This window comes from Meleagris gallopavo, chromosome 1, assembly GCF_905368555.1.
Source record: "Meleagris gallopavo chromosome 1, MGAL_WU_HG_1.1, whole genome shotgun sequence".
Classification (NCBI taxonomy): Eukaryota; Metazoa; Chordata; class Aves; order Galliformes; family Phasianidae; genus Meleagris; species Meleagris gallopavo.
This window is the reverse complement of record NC_139404.1, coordinates 142618798-142636293: the sequence shown is the minus strand read 5'-3', so window position 1 is coordinate 142636293 and position 17496 is coordinate 142618798. Positions and strand designations below refer to the sequence as shown.

Sequence of the window (17496 nt, the reverse complement as noted above, 5' to 3'; positions counted from 1 at the left end):
GTGCTCTGTATTTTGTGTTGTTTTTTTTTTTAATGGTCATTGATCAGCACATAAAATGGGAATGGAAATGTAATTACTGAGAAAGACAAATAGACGGTAGCAGCAGGTTACATCAGAAATCTGGCCAGAATGTCTAATGACAGGGGAAAAAACTGAAATAAAATTCTGGTGTGATGTGCAAGAATTGACAAGTAAAACTAATGATCCTTGAATTAAAAAAAAAAAAAAAAAAGGTTGAAAACTGTGCCAGATAATGAAAAATCACGCTGAATCATTGTTGGAGGTAGGCTCCCTTTCTAGGATAGAATATTTATTTGGCAGAGATGCACTGCGTAATGTAGTGCAAAAGCTGCATGGAAACAAAATTAGTGAGCCAGAGGTTTATTTCTGTGGATGCTAAGAAGACATCCCTTGTCAGTGAGCTGTGCTGGTGAACTGGTAATGGTGGAGCCTTCTGTCAACATGGGACGTTCCTTGAGGTTCTCTTGCTTCTTAAAGGACTCTGTGAGGAACCATAGCAAGGCTGGGAACCTTGTTTTTCCCTATTAGTGACATTGCTCTGACTTTTTCTAGACCTTCCATGGCCTATTCTCACAGTCCTTGACCTACCATTGGGATCGCATTAGGCTTTGTATTCTAGAGCAGAGCTAGTCCCTGAAGGAAACATGATATTGAGGCCATATAATTGGGGTCATCTTGTACCCCTTCTTCTTTCCTGCTTCACTGAGCCCCAAGCAAGGTGGAAGTGCAAAAGGGCTGGGGGAGACTGGAAGGAGCAAAAGAGAAAGTGCTGATATGGCCAAGAGGGAAGGGTGCTCAGCAGGTGGTGAGCTGCTCATCTGTTCCTCATCTTCCACACAGTTCTGACAGCCTGATTTGCAAGTATATAAAGTTAGCATAACGTATTGCAAACTAGGTTGTATCACAGTATCTGTTTCCATTGTGGTCTCGTTGCATTTTCCAAGAGAGAAGGACTATTTCTCTTTTCTCATTGTGTGGTACCACAGCTGGACTGTCTTCCTTACCCCAGCAGGTGATTAATCTCTGTATTTTGAAAAGTGTGAAGTTTGCCTGGTTTTCCTGTCCTTATATGATATATAAAAATATATTGAGGACAGTATTGCTTCATGCTAAGGGTGCTTGGTGGTATATCAGTTTTAAGTACATATATCATAATGCGTACACGCAACAGCTGTTACTTGCAAGTGATACAGTCGTCTTTGCCTTTCTTCCCTTATCAGATATAAGAAACGTTTCTATCTAAACATGGGTGAAACAGAGCAGAGGCCAACAGCAGGATCCCGGTTAGGAGCTCAGGAGAATGCTGGGATCAGTACCTTGGAGCATGGACAGAAACCACCTCTGATACCTCCAGGAAAACTCATCTCCATCAAAATTCAGATGCTGGATGACACGCAAGAAACTTTTGAAGTTCCGGTAAGGATATGAGGGTTGGGTGGCTAAGGATTGTTGAAACATTTCTCAAAATGCATGGTTTAAAACCAGTTCTCTTTTTATTTCTGCTCTGCAATTTTTTGGTTAATGGATTCTTCTAGTAGAGAAGATGGCAGCTATATCAGTGTTAAATATATGATGAATGCAACAGAATAATGTTAAACAGTTAAGTGAATTGTAAATTACAGTTAGTATTTGGTTTCTGCTTGAACAGCTTCAAAGGAAGTGATTGTCTTTGGTGTTTTTTTCTCTGTTCACATATTACATCACTGGCTTCCCCTACTTTCTGAATACTTGATGTATTTCCTTGGTGTTCTTGTGCTCTTGATGTAGTAAACTATAGCACTAGATGACTTTTATTTTCCAGCCCTCTGGCAATTACTGACAGTGGTAACTTGAAATCATCAAAGTTATCACCAGTTTATCACTCATACAGGCACCAAGTGCTCATACACGCAATGAGGGCAGGGAAAGAATCAAAGCTACCCCATCTAAAGTTTCTCTCTGCGTTCACATCTGCTGATGTTAATCTAGGTTTGTACTTGCCAAGTGCGCAAACAGTTACTATTGCTCTTCTGTCTGTGTTCGTGATCAGAGCAATAAGTTTGAATTAATTTTGATACAGTAACACAGTAACAGTGATGTTTTATACTATCTAACTGTTAGCAACCATTAATGACTTTAACATGCTGCACTCAGGTGATAAACACGGTAAGACTGTTGAACACCGTTGCTGTTATGAAAGAGGAATGTATGTGTTCCAAAGTTCTCGACATTCAGTGAATAGGAAACTGGAAACCTGAGTTCAAATTTCATCCTTTGTTACGTGCGTTTTATGTTGCCATAGTAACCTCCATGCCTTCTTTGGCTCAGTTTTCCCTTTTGTGAAATGAGGAGTAACCATCGAGATGTGTAGAGCTCACATGTGTACTGCTGTATAAAATTGCTTATGCTCACTGGTGAAATGTTATCCCTGTATTAAAGCTGAAAGAGTTATGATTAGGAAAATCCACATAAAAATTCAGTTTTCCTTGTTTGTAAGGTGTTTTTTGTTTTGTGGGTGTGTACATGCGCGTGCCTTTTGAGCTGCTCTCTGCTGCTGTTTGTGATCTGACTGGAACTGCATAGGCAGTCTTAGAATTTCTTGCAGTAGAAAGAAAACTCTCCAGACACGTATTTGTAAACAGCATTGTCACAAATTGAAAGGGTCACCTGTATAGCAGCTTGTTATGGTTTTGCACCCTTCAGAATGCCTGCTGCATATCTACAGTGAGCAGAGTAAAATCAGTAGTTTTGGAGTACAAATTACTGTCCGAAAATACAGCTCTCGTTTAAAATACCACATTCTGATGAGAATTTTGCTGCATGTTGTATATAATACAAATTCCGAGAAATGACAGAGAGGTGATGATTTTATTTTCCTAGCTGTTAAAAGCTTTCAAAAACTCTTGGGAAATAACACAATTAATTAAAGTTTATAATGCTCTTTAACAAACATTTACTAAGAGCTATTTTCAGATCAAATCCCAATCATTAAATTGTGTAGAAGCAAGCGTGAGTAACAGGTGGCTGCAGTACAGCTGTATAACTCTAGCTTTGCTTCAGGCAGTTTGAGAAAACATTTTTTTTCCACCTTCAGTATTAGAAGACTCCCAGATTTCTCTCTGTTTATAAACATAAGTGGCTTCTGGAAGACCTAGGTTGTAACAACCATTCAGATCACTTCAGTGTGAATATTTCCTCAGACATTTACTTCATAACTACGTCCATTCAATGAGAGTCCAATTGGTTTTAAAATCAGAACTTCTGAAATATGCAGAATATTTGGAGCAGATTCCTGAAGCTTTTCGTCTCCAAGTTATGCGTAGCCAAATGGAACTATAAACATGATTTTCAGCCTACTCTAAAAGGCATTAATTTTTTAGTTCCATCTCATAGAAGTGGATTTTTTTTCCAATACATACAAATTTTTTATTCATGTTGAAAAAGCCATGTTCTCATTCATAAGCATGCTTTTTTTCTTTTTTTTTTTGTTACCAGATTGGTGCAGTATACAGAGAAAAAAGAAAGTGATGCCATTTCAACAAAATATTTTAGGAGCAGCAAGTATGGCTATGGCAGGAGATGTTAAATGTATATATCTGAGCACATCTGTGCGTTTGCTTTTTAGTGAAGTAAAAGCTTTTTGCACTACTGGGGGTCTGAACTGCTTTTTCTGAAACTTCAGCTCCTGGCTAAACCTTCCAAATACAGTATGAGGATAAACTGATAAGCTATTGTGTTTCTCACAGCTTCAGAAGTTTTGCTGGATGTTATTTTCTCTGTTAGCAAATAGACCAAACTTTGACTGGTTTTATGGCTGCTTACTCTGTACTTTGTAGGAAGGCATGAATTTTGTTATGCCACTTTACTGTTTGCTTGTGAACTCTGTAAAAATAGAAACCAACACCGGTGCTTCTCCTTGCTGACCTCCGAGACAGAAGTAAAATAATTGGGACTATCCATCTGCCTAGTCCTCCTTCCTTGCTACTCCTAGAATTTCTTTTGTTGTATCATCAGCCTACCCATTAGTTAAAATTGGAACAGAGTCTTAGCCCATGTGATCTTTTTCATGTCTTGTTCTATGGGTTTTGTGTTTTAATTATCTTCTAGTGGACAAGATTAAATCCCATTGCACTTAGGCAATACCTTTTCTCCCACCATATGCAAATAACCGATGTTATTAGAGCAGAATCTTTGAGATTTGTCTGCTCTGTACATAACAGCAGAAAAGCATGCCTACTTCCATGCTTCTCACCAGTGCTGCTGGTTAAAAGTGAAGTAACTACTGCTGTTTCACCTTCACTACGGAGAAGCCTTGACCAGCTTTTGTGTTTTGGTGCTATCTAATTATACCATGTCCAGCTTGTATTAGTATGGGCCTGTAAATCTGTCCTGGACTCCTAGACAAGAGTTGGCTTCGGCTGCAGTAATAGGTGGTTGGTGCCTGAAAATCAGGCCTCTTGCTCAAGGCTAATGCCCACACGGTGCTTGGAGCTGTTGGCCATGGTGGTGGCTCTGTGAATGGGCTGCATGCAAATGTGTAATCAATTTCTGTTTCTTTCTTTTTTTTTTTTTTTTTTCTTTTATCTTTTAAGTATGTCTTCTGATTAGGCTATGTTTGCTGAAAAATTAAAAAATTAGTTAGGCACGTTAATTGGAGGTGCTCGGAGATCCAAAATTCGGCTGATGATTGGCTGTTATGACTATCTGATGGAATAAGCAAATGCAGTCCTTTTTTTCACTATGTGAGTGGACAACAGCTTTCACCAAAATGACTAACGTAAAGGAGGAAGAGCATTTTTTCACATTGGTACACATAATGATAATTGTATCCAGGTAGATCTAGGGCGTTTTTTGAAAGGTTGACACTTCAACTGTATGGCTTACGAAACACAACAAATAGAGGTTTTGTATTATATAAGAGATGTAGGAATGTACAGTTCTGCTTGTATTGTGTTCAGTTTTATATTTAGTTAGTTTGAAGAGAATGGAGTTGATTTTATTAAAGCAACAAGAATAATGTATTTTCCTATATATTTTTTTTAACCTGATCTCTCCTTTAGGTTCAAATCAGTTTATATAATAAGAAGTTAAGTTTTAAAGGACAGCAAAAATAGCTGATGGTTGTATTTACTGAAGATCATTCTGGAAAAAAAAAATAAAATACCAACATCTTAACGTTTATGCCACTACGAAATTGATATTATTTCTGGCGCTGAAGCGTTAATAAAAATGAACAGAATCTGCTTGAAAACTACTCTTAAGCAGAAAGAATCAGTGCTGTTCCTTTCCAAGTGATGCTGAAGGTGTTACTGATTCTCATGTGAAGCTGCTGTGATGAGTCAGTGACTCAGACCAGGTTTAACCATGACTGATGTGATGCCTGTCACCGGTCGTATCAGAGTCTGGGAGTGAATGGTGCTGATTTGACTGGAATGATACTGTTGGTGCTAAACAGAAAGTCAGAGCTGTTTTTTTTTTTCCTTTAGCATCAAAGGTGAGATCAAAGTATATCACAGGAGGTGAGGGTTTTTCTCTCAGTAAAGCTCTGGTCTCTTTAATCAAAAGCAAACCACACTCCTCTTTATTGTGTCTGAAAGAAAATAGTTGCTTCCTTGTTGTGGCTGTCTTTTGGAAAGACCAAAACATGCTTGCCTGTCAGATTACCACAGTTTATTAAACATCTGTTTTCTGTCTCATGTAAACTGTCTTTCCCTCAGAATGTGTTCAAGCTTAGTGAAATACGCAGGCTTGGAAAATGTCATTCACTTTGAGGGATTAACACCTGGTTTATTAAGGGAAAGGAGTCTCTTAATAGAAAGCGGGTGAGGGTATAATCCTTAGTAAACATCAGCTGTAAACATTTCGTTTCTATTTGCTTTCTCAGAAGAGGAGAAAGACTTCTTTTAGAAGATCTGAGAATAAAGACCAAACGGTCTTGGTCTACGAGTATTTATCTTCCACTGGAGTTCAGATGTTGTGTGTTGGCAGGGAATTTCTGTGCCTCATGCTCAGTCTTTTGAAGAAAAAAAGACCTCATAATCCTGCTTGGGCTGTATTTCTTAAGGCTCATGGTCTGGTGTGGGGATTTTGGTTGGTTGGTTTTGTTTGTTTGTGCAACCATATAAAGGTGGCTCATATTCCCTTTGTGGGGAAAGTACCTTCTGTTAAGGGTACTCCCAGCCAACTTCAGGCTGTGTAATTATGTCAGGAAAAGTTTCATGTTAAAAGCTCTCAATACTTAACAACAAACATTATGTGTGCTGTCTTAAAATTTGCGCAGATATTGTTAGTCTGTTAAGAAATTTCAGCTATGTTATATAAATGCATACGTTATTTTCCATAACATTTATGGGCTGTGCTAATTGCTCCATCCTAGATATTTACCCCTCTCCTCAATACACATATTATAACCATTAAAGTTTCTCAGAACAAAACAGCGATTTCAAAAGGACGTCAGACAATAAGGCACTGCAGAAACATGAAACAGTGTTTTATGCTTTCTTAGGCAGCTTCAACTGTTATATGAAGTGCATTTTTTTGCAGCTTAGGAAATGAACAGCAGGTCGGATGTCAGTTATTCATCACCCTGAGACTTTCTTTTCTTCACATGACTGAAATTATTTGCCTATCACTGTCAGTCTATTTGCAGTGGAAATCAAGCATTTAAACATTAACTGATTGTCACACCAACCCCACTGGATGTTCTGAAGTTGTAAGGAAAACATTTTTTTTCTAATTCTGGAACACGTCAGTTACGTTTTTCACAGAAGAGTATTAGGGAACACCCAGTAAACTGATTTTTTTTTTCCAAAGATGATTAGAATGTCCTTGTTGAAAGGCAGGAATGAGGTGAGGATTGTCTGGGTGAGGAGTTACGAGATATGGCTTAGAAGCTTTTGGTAGCAATGGTAATGGAAGGACGGCTGGACTAGATGTTCTTGTAGATCCTTTCCAACCTTGTGATTCTATGATTCTATGAATTTTTGGTTACTTGTGGTAATAATTTATGTCTTTTTGAAAATAGAAAATTATTTGGAAGCAAAATTCTATAACCTGAAGAAGCAGACTGTTTTAAAATGCTGGTTTTTTTTAAATGTTTGTTTTTCATAGTTTGCTGGTTTTATTGTTACAGTATTCTGTAGAATGAACACAATGAGTGGAAATGTAATTGTAATTGCTAACAAATCCAGTGCATTTTCAGACTGAGCGGGTGAGTGGGTCGTTACTGAAGTGTAGAGAGAGATGCAGCAGAGTCCTTATAGCTCTCTACAATTACCTGAAAAGAGGTTATGGCAAAGTGGGGGTTGGCCTCTTCTCCCATGTAGCTAGCAGTAGAACAAGAGGGAATGACCTCAAGTTGCACCAGGGGAGGTTCAGGTTGGATATTAGGAAAATTTCTTCTCCGAACAGTGGTCAGGTGCTGGAACGGGCTGCCCAGGGAGGTGGTGGAGTCACTGTCCCTGGAGATGATCATGAAACATTTATATGTTGTACTAAGGGACATGGCTTATTGGGGAAATACTGATGGTAGGTGGATGGTTGGACTGGATGGTCTTGGAGGTCTTTTTCAGCCTTGGTTGATTGGTGATTCTATGATTCTCTGATTTTCTGCTCACGGTGTATCGGGAGGGATGTTCTTATGTGGGTCAGAGGAAGGAGGGGAGCTGAGCTGTTTCTGCTTCCTTCTTTCCCTCTGAGAGTGAGAGTTGTCTGTTCTGGCTTTAAAGATTTTAAAACTTGATGTCAGACTCTCAACTAATCACTCATTGCTTCCTAGTTAAGGGTGAAAACATGGTGAAAACATGGTACCTTCAACAGGCTGTTCATCATCCCCGACTCAGATTCGTTTTTTAGGACAAGATTAATTGCTCCCTGGAGTTGCTTGTATATCCCTGTAAGGGGAGCATAGGGCAATTGCTTGATCTTCATTTATCATCTAGGCACCTAAGTTGTTGCACACCTTCCCTTGTTTCCTTTTAACCCCTATCCATGGGAAGCAGTGAGTCTTCTCTGTGTCTGGTAGGTGGCCTGCTATGCTGGTGGATACGTAATACCTGCCATAGTGCTGCTTTACTCTCTCCTGGTTGTAACAGGGAAGCTGCAAAGCAAAGCATGCTTTGGAGGAATGGTGCATTAGTGCTGTGCTGCAGTGGTGCAAACGCATGCCACCATTAATTTACTTAAGCCCATTCTTTGCTCAAAAAGGTGGTCAAGCTTAGGTTATTTTCCTTAAGCTCTGTATGAAAAGCAGTTGTCTTTGCTTCTAGCCATATGCTCTACAAGGACATAATAAATGAGCTAGATAAGCTTTGGGTGAAAATAGCTGCCTTCCCCCTTCCCCCCCCCCACCCTTCCCCTGAGCATGATTGTTTAAATAGCCGTGTTGTCTGCAGCTAAGGAATGGCAGTGTAAGGATGATGCTTTGCAAGAGTACAGTCTCATGTTAGACTTAAGGCATTTCAAAGCACACACAGCTTATGCTCTTGCACTAAAACTTGAGCAAAAGATCAAGGAACTTGGGATCAGATGTGAAGCATCACTGGTATGTGATTATATCACGCAGCTCAATGAATGGCCATTCAGAGCACTGAATTTCAGTAACTTGGATTTCAGGTAAAATTAAATCTCCCTGTAACTTATTCTCTCGCCTGTTTGAGAGTTGAAGGTACTTTTATCACAGAATCCCTTTTCAGTTGCTGTCTTCCATTGTTTTGAACAGAGTGGAAAGCAGTTTGTATAAACAAAGGCTTGAGCAATGCAGAATAAAATAGTAGCAAAATTTTATAAATTGTCCATTCCTTCTGCTTTCAGTGCATTGTTGTTGGATATGGTCACGTGTTAACAATTTTTGCCTGATGATAACACAAGCTGTTGAAGTGCCTCTCTCCAGGTTTGTCTGCTCTTGGTTCTTTGCTCTGCATGCAGTCTTTCTGTGCCATTTAGCTTGGGATATTAGTCTGTGGGCTTTATGCCCGTGTGATTATCAGGCTTCATCCTGTGCTTTTTCTTTTCTCAGACCTCAGCTCTGCCACAAGCTCTCTCTAGCTCCCTGTGTCTGCAGGATGCCTGGGCAGCTGAGCTGATGGAGCCGCAGCCTCAGCAGCTGCTGGAGGTGATGTTGACCCATCTCCCTGCTGCACTGGCAGAGATGCTTGTCTGGGCCTGTGCTAAAGCTGCTCACAGGGCCAATCCTACATAAAAAGCTTCATTTTCATTAGCTTAGATGGAACCAGCAGCTTACTACAATATGAGGTTGATGCCTGTGTTGGTACAGCAGAGGGGGAGGAAAGATGCAGGGTTGTCCTGGCAGTGCTTCAGATTTGAGCGAAGCTGCTGTAGTCATACAAAGCTGCAAAGATGAAAGAGAGAACAAATGTGCTATGGTACTCCAACCATTATAATGCATAAGTATCTGACTTTATATTGGTTTGCATTCTAGTGCTTCTTTGCTTGGCAATTAAACATACCTTTATTGCTTATCCTCCTTGTCCTCTTTGCCTTTCTGCAGCTCCTTTGCAACTAGTGGTTCAATGCCTTGTTATTGATATTCTCCAGACTAATGGGAGATAGCAGTGCAGAAAAATTTTTGAGTCCTGATCATATCTCCTCCTAGGTCTTCAACCACCTTCACTGTGACAGTGACTTCCTTCTTTAGTACAATGTCAGGATGCTGTTACTACAAATCACATGTTAGGCTGTTCAGGGGAGCAAGAGTCCATCACTTTAGATGTGCACAAAACTAAAGAATTTCTCTGTAATGAGATAATTAAGTTCTCATCCACATTCATCTGCAAGACGAATCTGGTACTCTCTAAAGGGGTTCCAACCAGTTCCCAGGTTTAAAAAACTTTAGAAGGCTTAGTAGTGGGCTGCTTAGCTGTCAACTTGTCTCCATTGCTCCAATGGGATGCCTTGACAAGGCTGTGATTACAGCACGTACACACAATTAAATATTGCTTTTTACATGACAGTGCATAAATCACATAAAACGCATGGCTGGAAATGTCTGCCAAGGTCTTTGTAGCTATCTGAATAAGGCTACTGTGTTAAAGTCATTCCTGGATAAATATGTCAATTTTGAATAAAAAGTGATGCACGAGTGCCTGGTAACAAATATAAACAGCAGCAGCAGAAGTAGATTACAATATCTCTCTTTCTTATTCACACCCCTTAAAAGGAGGCTTTAACTGATAGAAATTGCACAAACATAACACTGCCAGAATATAAATAGCAAATTGTGAATTATGACTTAGTTCCAATTTGCTTTTTGATGGCCTGCTGGCAGATGCAAATATTCATGGAATCGTAGAATCAACAAGATTGGGAAAGACCTCCAAGATCATCCAGTTCCAACTGTCCACCTACCACCAGTATTTCCCCACTAAACCATGTCCCTCGGTACAACATCTCAGTATTTCTTGAACACCTCCAGGGACGATGATTCCACCACCTCCCTGGGCAGCCCGTTCCAGTGCCTCCATTCTTTTGGAGAGGAAATTTTTCCTAATATCCAGCCTGAATCTCCCCTGGCAGAATGTGAGGCCATTCCCTCTCATCCTATCACTAATTAAGTGGAAGAAGAGGCCAACCCCACCTTGCCATAACCTTCCCTCAGATAATTGTAGAGGACAGTCAGGTCTCCCCTGAGCCTCCTCTTCTCCAAACTAAACAATCTCAGTTCCCTCAGCAGCTCCTCATAAGGTTTGTGCAGGCCCCTCGCCAGCTTTGCTGCCCTTCTCTGGACACGCTTGAGGGCCTCATTTCTTTCTTGTAGTGAGGGGCTCAAAACTGAACACAGTACTCAAGGTGTGGCCTCTTCAGTGCTGAGTACAGAGAGGTAATCACCTTCCTGCTCCAGCTGGCAACACTATTTCTGTTACAGGCTAGGATGCCCTTGGATTTTTTGGATGTACATGGGCAAGATATTCATGCAATACACAGCAGCAGGCAGTTTTTTTCCTTATTTCTTTCTTTCAGTGTTGCCTTCTCACCTTGTTTTCTGATTGATCCTGGAGTCCTTTCTTTTGATCTTCAATTTACTTTGCTTTTATAAGTCTGGTGCTGCTCTCATACCATAATACCTTCATGTGGTTCTCAATGAGCTTATTTGAAATAATCTCCATTTAGTAGATGATGGACAGTATTTGTGTTTGGATGCTGTGTAGTTTTCAGAAGCTTGTTTTTAATGAATAAAGGGGACATTTTTTGCTTTTAAAGGACTCTTGGTATTTTAGTGTTTCTTTACATATTACTGATGCTTGGTTTTATTCCCTTCTGTCCTCTAACTGCCATCTCATCTAACCCTTGTTAGATGAACTGTTGTTCATAAATGAGATGTTTTAAGTTTGCTTCTGTTCTAGAGTTTGTCAAACCATTCAGGTTTTTAATTGGACCCTTTAATTAGACCCTTGAAGGTCTATGGAAACATCTAAAACTAAAATTCAAGATGATTGGAATAGCACATTCAAGCTGAATGAAGCAGTCTGAAGAAGAGCAAGGTAGAAACATCAGGCTGCAGGAAAGCAGGATTTGTGAACGGGGGGGACTTCATAGCTGTAGCTGCTTAAAAAAGTCAACAACAGCAAAAAAAAAACAATGCTGAAAATGTCGAGAAATCCTTCTAGATTTATACCAGATGTGGAATTTCAAACTTTTTGAACTAAGTCAAACTGGATTGCTGTTAATAGTAAAACAGAATTAAGAGAGGATAGTCTTGTTTCACTTAACATAAGCTGAGTCTTTGGAACAGCATTGCTGTTCCTTTTTGTGTCTGTTTCATGAAATAAATAACTTTGAACAGGTATATACCTTTCAGAAGAAAGGTCACCTCTCTGCAGAGCATTTCCAATCTGTACTACTTACATTTCGTTAGAGGGAAGATCACATATGCACAGTTTAGCCAGGAGAAGTGGAAAAGGTTACAGAGGAAACAGTTCAGCATTTTCCTGGGCTTAGGGAATGATCCTTTGATGGGTCAGTTAACACCTTTGCTGTACTGAACTGCCTTGGTTCCTAAATAGATGTGGCTGTGTTTCAAACATAAATGTGATGTCATTTGGAAAATGAGAAGGGCTTATTTCAGAGTCAGAGATCTCTTGGAATATGGACTCAGAAGATTTCATCACATCTCCAAAAAAAAAAAAAAAGCAATCAACTACGTATATGATGTATTTGAACCTGTAAAAATGTTTGAAAAAGACTGAGATTAGAGAAGAGTTCAACAGCAAAATTATGACAGATTAACGTGTAGTGCAAAGAGTTTCTTCAGAACTAAGTGGTTGTATATATTTTGATTTATTTTTTATTTTTCCTACTCTGCACTTCTTTAATGTAGGATGGAATTTCTCACGATGATGAAAGACAATTCTCTTTTACAGTTAACGTAAAAGTTACGTTTTTCTAAACCCACAACCTCAGTATGCCCACAGAGCACAGTATTCTGTAGATGAGCACTGATGAAACAGTGTTCTCATACTTTGGTTCTAGTGAGTGTTGTTGTAATGCTAATTTTGTCCCCCTGTTGGTTTATGCAGTTTGTTATGTGCTGCACGTCTGCAGAGTTGGTAGAATAAGGTTTGCGTCTGTGTGGCTAAGCTGATGCTTACTTTCAGACTCTGCATAAACAAAACCTTATAACGTGCTGCCTATTTGCCATTGTGTCGTTTAACACTAATAAATGGGCTGGTACACACACAGGTGTTTCTCCAGTATGACACTGACTTTTTATAAACATCTGTAAACCTTTGGGCTGGGTTATTGCTTTCAACTTCTCACATCGGTATTTATCATGGGAACACAGGAACGTGCCTTTTTAGTCCGGAGGAGGCTCAGAGGAGACATTATCACTCTCTACAATAACCTGAAAGGAGGTTGTGGCAAGGTGGGAGTTGGCCTCTTCTCCTACATAACAGCGATAGGACGAAAGGGAATGACCTCACGTTGTGACAGGGGAAGTTCAAGTTGGATGTTAAGAATTTCTTCTCTGGAAGAGTGGAGAGGCACTGGAACAGGCTACCAGGGAGGTGCTGGAGTCACCATCCCTGTAAGGGTTGAAGGAAAGGGTGGATGTAGCATGTAAGTACATGGCTAGTGGGCAATATTGCTGGTAGGTGGATGGTTGCACTAGATGGTCTTAGAGGTCTTTTCCAACCTTAATGAGTCTATGATGGTATGACTATACAATAAGGAAAAAAAAACAACAAACAGAGCTTGAGACATCACTAGAATTTTACTGAGAGTTAAACTGAAAATTAACTCCTTCAGCACTCTTAAGAAGTTCATTAATTCACTGGCAAAGGCCCCTTAATTTCTTGAAGATTGAAATTTTTGATGAAATGGCACTTGTCAGTCTGACCATAAAGTAGTATAAAAGGACCAAATAACTTAAGCTAATGCTTTTTATTTGGTTCATGTCTTATCATGTTAACATTTAAATTTTCCTTTTCTGATGAGGCAGCTGTTTTAACAGGAGATGCTTGTTTTGGGTTTGCCTGGCTAGTTTGATAGCGAATTGTGTCATTCAAGGAAATAAGTAACTTATGCCCCACTTCCACAAACATCTGAGCACTACTTACAGGAAACTTATAGATATTAGATCTTTTATAGATATTAGATCCACTTGTTGGTATTTCTCAGGTGAACAGAAGTTACCAATGGCTTTGGCTTTCATTTTTCATTTCACTTTCTTTCACCTACTCTAAAGTGATCCATTTGTTTCCTTAATCTCTGTTTTGTAAGGTTTGAGCTGTTCTACTTAAATTACAAAACACAAAAATGAACCAGTTGTTATTATTGGGAATGCTTGTGTTCTAGTGAACAATAATCTCTTCAGTCACAGTCTGAGTAGCAAATTGATTTGTGAAGAAGATGAGTCTCTTTGTAGGAGGGTAAGTCTGCTTGGTGATTGCTGCAAAGACATGATGGAAGAATGAGGGGAGAGCTGGGTGAGTAGGGCATCTTGAGAAACCAAAAAATCGATACATTTATAAAAATGCAACTTTCCAGATTTATTTATTTTTCCATGTATTTGATGCACTAGTGATCTAATGCATCCACGCCCTAAACAGCACAGCATGACACATCCCTTCAAGGAGAAGCACTACAAAGCAGCAGTAACTGCACAGTGCAGTGAAGTGCCAGAACTAGAGCAGGGATCCCTTCCTCATTCCCATGTTTAGTTGCCTCCTATCAGATATTTAGGCGCAGCAGAGAGTTAATGAGAGTTAGCTCTTAAAAATTGCTGCTAATTGCAAGTCTGTTATGTTAATATGATTAATTTGAACTGAAAGCTGTAGCTAAGATACTGTTAAGGCACAGTTGTTTATACAGCTATATAGTTGCATGTGCAGTCATAGCATAACTTCCTGTGCCACATGTGCAATGGCAGAAAGAGAGTGACTGGCTGACTTTATTTCTGGCAGATTCAATATAGATATCAGAAGAAAGATCTTTTACAAATTACAACGTTTAAGCTTATACTGGGGGGGGTGGGGGAGGAAACATCTTCAATAAAAATGCCCAAAACAACCAAATCATAGAATCTAAGAATGGTTTGGGTTGGAAGGCATCTTTAAGATCATGTAGTTCCAACCGCTCTGCTACAGGCAGGGATGCCTCCCTCTAGACCAGGTTGCTCACAGCCCCATCCAGCCTGGCCTTGAATGCTTCCAGGGAGGGGGCATCCACAGCCTCACTGGGCAACCTGTTCCAGTGTCTCACCACCCTCACAGTGAAGAATTTCTCCCTAATATCTAGACTAAATCTACCCTCTTCCAGTTTAAAGCCATTTCCTCTGATCCTGTCGTTACCTGCCCTTAGAAAAAGTCCCTCTCAGCTTTCCTGTGGGCCCCCTTCAGGTGCTGGAAGGCCACTATAAAGTGCCCCGGAGCCTTCTCTTCTTCAGGCTGAAGAGCCCCAGCTCTCTCAGCCTGTCCTCATAGGGGAGGTGCTCCAGACCTCTGATCAGCTTCATGGCTCTCCTGTGGACCCTCTCTAGCAACTCCATGTCCTTCTTGTATTGCGGGCCCCAGGCCTGGATGCAGTACTCCAGGTGGAGTCTCACAAGAGCAGAGGGGCAGAATCTTCTCCCTTGACCTCCTGGTCATGCTTCTCTTGATGCAACCCAGGATGTAGTTGGCCTTCTGGGCTGCAAGTGTGCATTGCTGGCTCATGTTGAGTCTTCTTTCATCAACTGATACCCCCAAGTCCTTCTCCTCAGAACTGCTCTCAAGGCATTCTCTGCACAGTCTGTATCAAAAAATCAACACAGACACCCTGAAATAATGGATGCTTAACTTTTAAAACTGAATTAAGTGATGAATTTAAAGTGATGCAAATCAGCTTAAGCCAGCTCTACACTTTTGAAGGCTGCAAGTTGCAGAGATAGTAAAACAAACCCAGGCTTCTGGGGGGGGAAAAAAAAAAAAAAAAGTGATAAAGAACAGTAGTTTGGATTTATTTAGATTTTTTTTGGATCTGCTTGTCAGAGTGGCAGTGTAATGTTTTGAGTTGTCAGGATATAGGATTTTGTCCCTAACCACGATCTGTCTGTCCCATGTGACTAGAGGGAGTTTGTCTGCTGCTTGGCTTCAATTCTGCTCACTGCCTCTCTCTGCTGCTCCAATTTTTGTACAGGAGCCCTGTGACTTTCCTAGTGCATTTAGCCTATTGCATGGCTCAACTTCTTATTTCCTAGACTCCTGTCCTCTTTCAGCTCTTCTGGGCAGAGCTGCCATGTATATGATGCCGTGGTCCACTGACTCCTGCAGGACCAGCTGTCTTCTCCAGATGGGCAGGGAGAGTGGCAAAAGCAGCTGAAGCATGCTTTCCAGCATCTAGCTGAGCTGACCAAAAAGGTAATGCCAAATTACCAGAAAGATAAGCTGCTTGCTGTATTGGCAGCAGAAATTCCAGTCCTGACTGATCTGTGGGCCACCGCAATAAAAGGAGAATTGATGAGGCCAGCCCTGCTTCTTCTTCTCTGCTTTCATTTTCAGTTTCTCAGTGAAGCAGTGTTTGAGATAGAGATGTTGAAAGGGAATGTTCATGTTTAAAACCACATTGGAAATATTTGGGTTTTCTTGTGTTTGCTACTAGAGAGTGGAAAATTTTCCCTCGGTGGTGCAAGAAAGCTTCTATTGAGCCAAGGTTGAGCTAAGTATAATGAGAAGTCAAGAAAAGTTGTAAGTAGCTTGAAAGTTGTTTCAGTTTGCATGAACTTCTATCATGTGAGCCTTTGTCCCGGGTAGAAATGTTTAGTTTGAAGGTTAAGATGAAGGAGGTGACTTTTGATTATCCAAAGAATGAAGGCTGTGTTGGTATCCTCATTCCTGCTCCTTTTGCGTATGGTTCTTTCATCCTTTTAGTCTGTGCTAGTAAAGAAAGAGGGCTGTTTGAAGAAGAAGGCACTGTGGAGCACTCTGTCTCTCATCCAGCAACAGTTGAATACTTTATGGAAGTATATTAAGTCCCTGACAGGAGAAGGTAGCCAGCTGGCTGCTGCAGCAGGATGTTCTTATTCTGCCTCACAGCCGAGGAGAAGGAGCTGGCAGCCTGCCTGCTGTGCTCACAGGGGGAGAGGGAAGGCACAGACTCCTTCAGTGTTTTAACTAGGTGGGCCCTTAACCAGAAAAATAAAGGAAAAAGCACGCTTTTCAAGTCTGTCCAGGCCACCAACTGGAAAGTGGCAAAGGACTGACTTTAGTACGCATAATTACCACCTAAAAGGCTCCATGTTTTGGGATGGCTTAAGAATCTGCCTGCTGAAAGGGCTGCAAGCGAGTAAAATAATTACACTGGTATTTGTCTTGTCTGAAACGGCACGCACAGGGGAGGTGTCCCGCTGTTGAAAATAGTGATGTAACAAGATTTAGAGTTTCGATATTCTTTCATTATCCTTTCCTCTTCTAGTGAGCCCAGTTCAAGTCCAGACGACAGTGTGGCCTACCAAGGAAGATAATTGAAAGGAAAAGAATTCACATTATAATTGGCAAGCACACCAGAGGGAGAGCACTAGAACAGGGCTCACCGTTTCATTACGCCAAGTTTTGAAACAACATGAGATACTATCCAGTTGATGATCCATTTCAAAAGAAGCTAGCAGGTGAAAACAGCTTTAAGAGATTTTCCCTCCACAACCAATTAGTGAAGAAACAGATACACATGCTGAACTACAAGTATCTCAACCAAGCCAGTCCTGAGGCTGTTGTTTTCTAGCCTGTTAGCCCCTGTGTGCTTCCTGGAATGAACTCTTGCAAGAAACTATGTGTGGATGCTCCGTTAACTGATAAAGCGAAACTCCTCATTTACATGCAGGAGTTGACAGTCCAAGAGAGGAAGTTTTCAGTACTGTAATGAAGGAATCTTGCTGGGTTGCATAGACTCAAAGTACAACCCAGATTTGAGTTCTCTGTAGATGCTGTTCAGTGACCTCTGCTATATTTTATAACAGACCTTCTCCCAGGAGCATTATAAGTTCTGAAGGTAAAGATGATATTA

General features: G+C 40.5%; 1 protein-coding gene across 6 annotated transcripts in view; it reads left to right on the top strand.

The window, feature by feature from the left end:
* The window catches only part of FARP1 (FERM, ARH/RhoGEF and pleckstrin domain protein 1), a 202736-nt gene that overhangs the window by 38255 nt on the left and 146985 nt on the right, over nt 1–17496 (top strand). For all 6 annotated transcript variants that reach the window (XM_085215602.1, XM_085215601.1, XM_085215600.1 and 3 more), the window contains one exon: nt 1242–1437. In XM_085215602.1, coding sequence (XP_085071728.1) covers nt 1267–1437 — 171 coding nt within the window. In that variant the 5' untranslated portion in view covers nt 1242–1266. The remainder of the gene's footprint in view (nt 1–1241; nt 1438–17496) is intronic.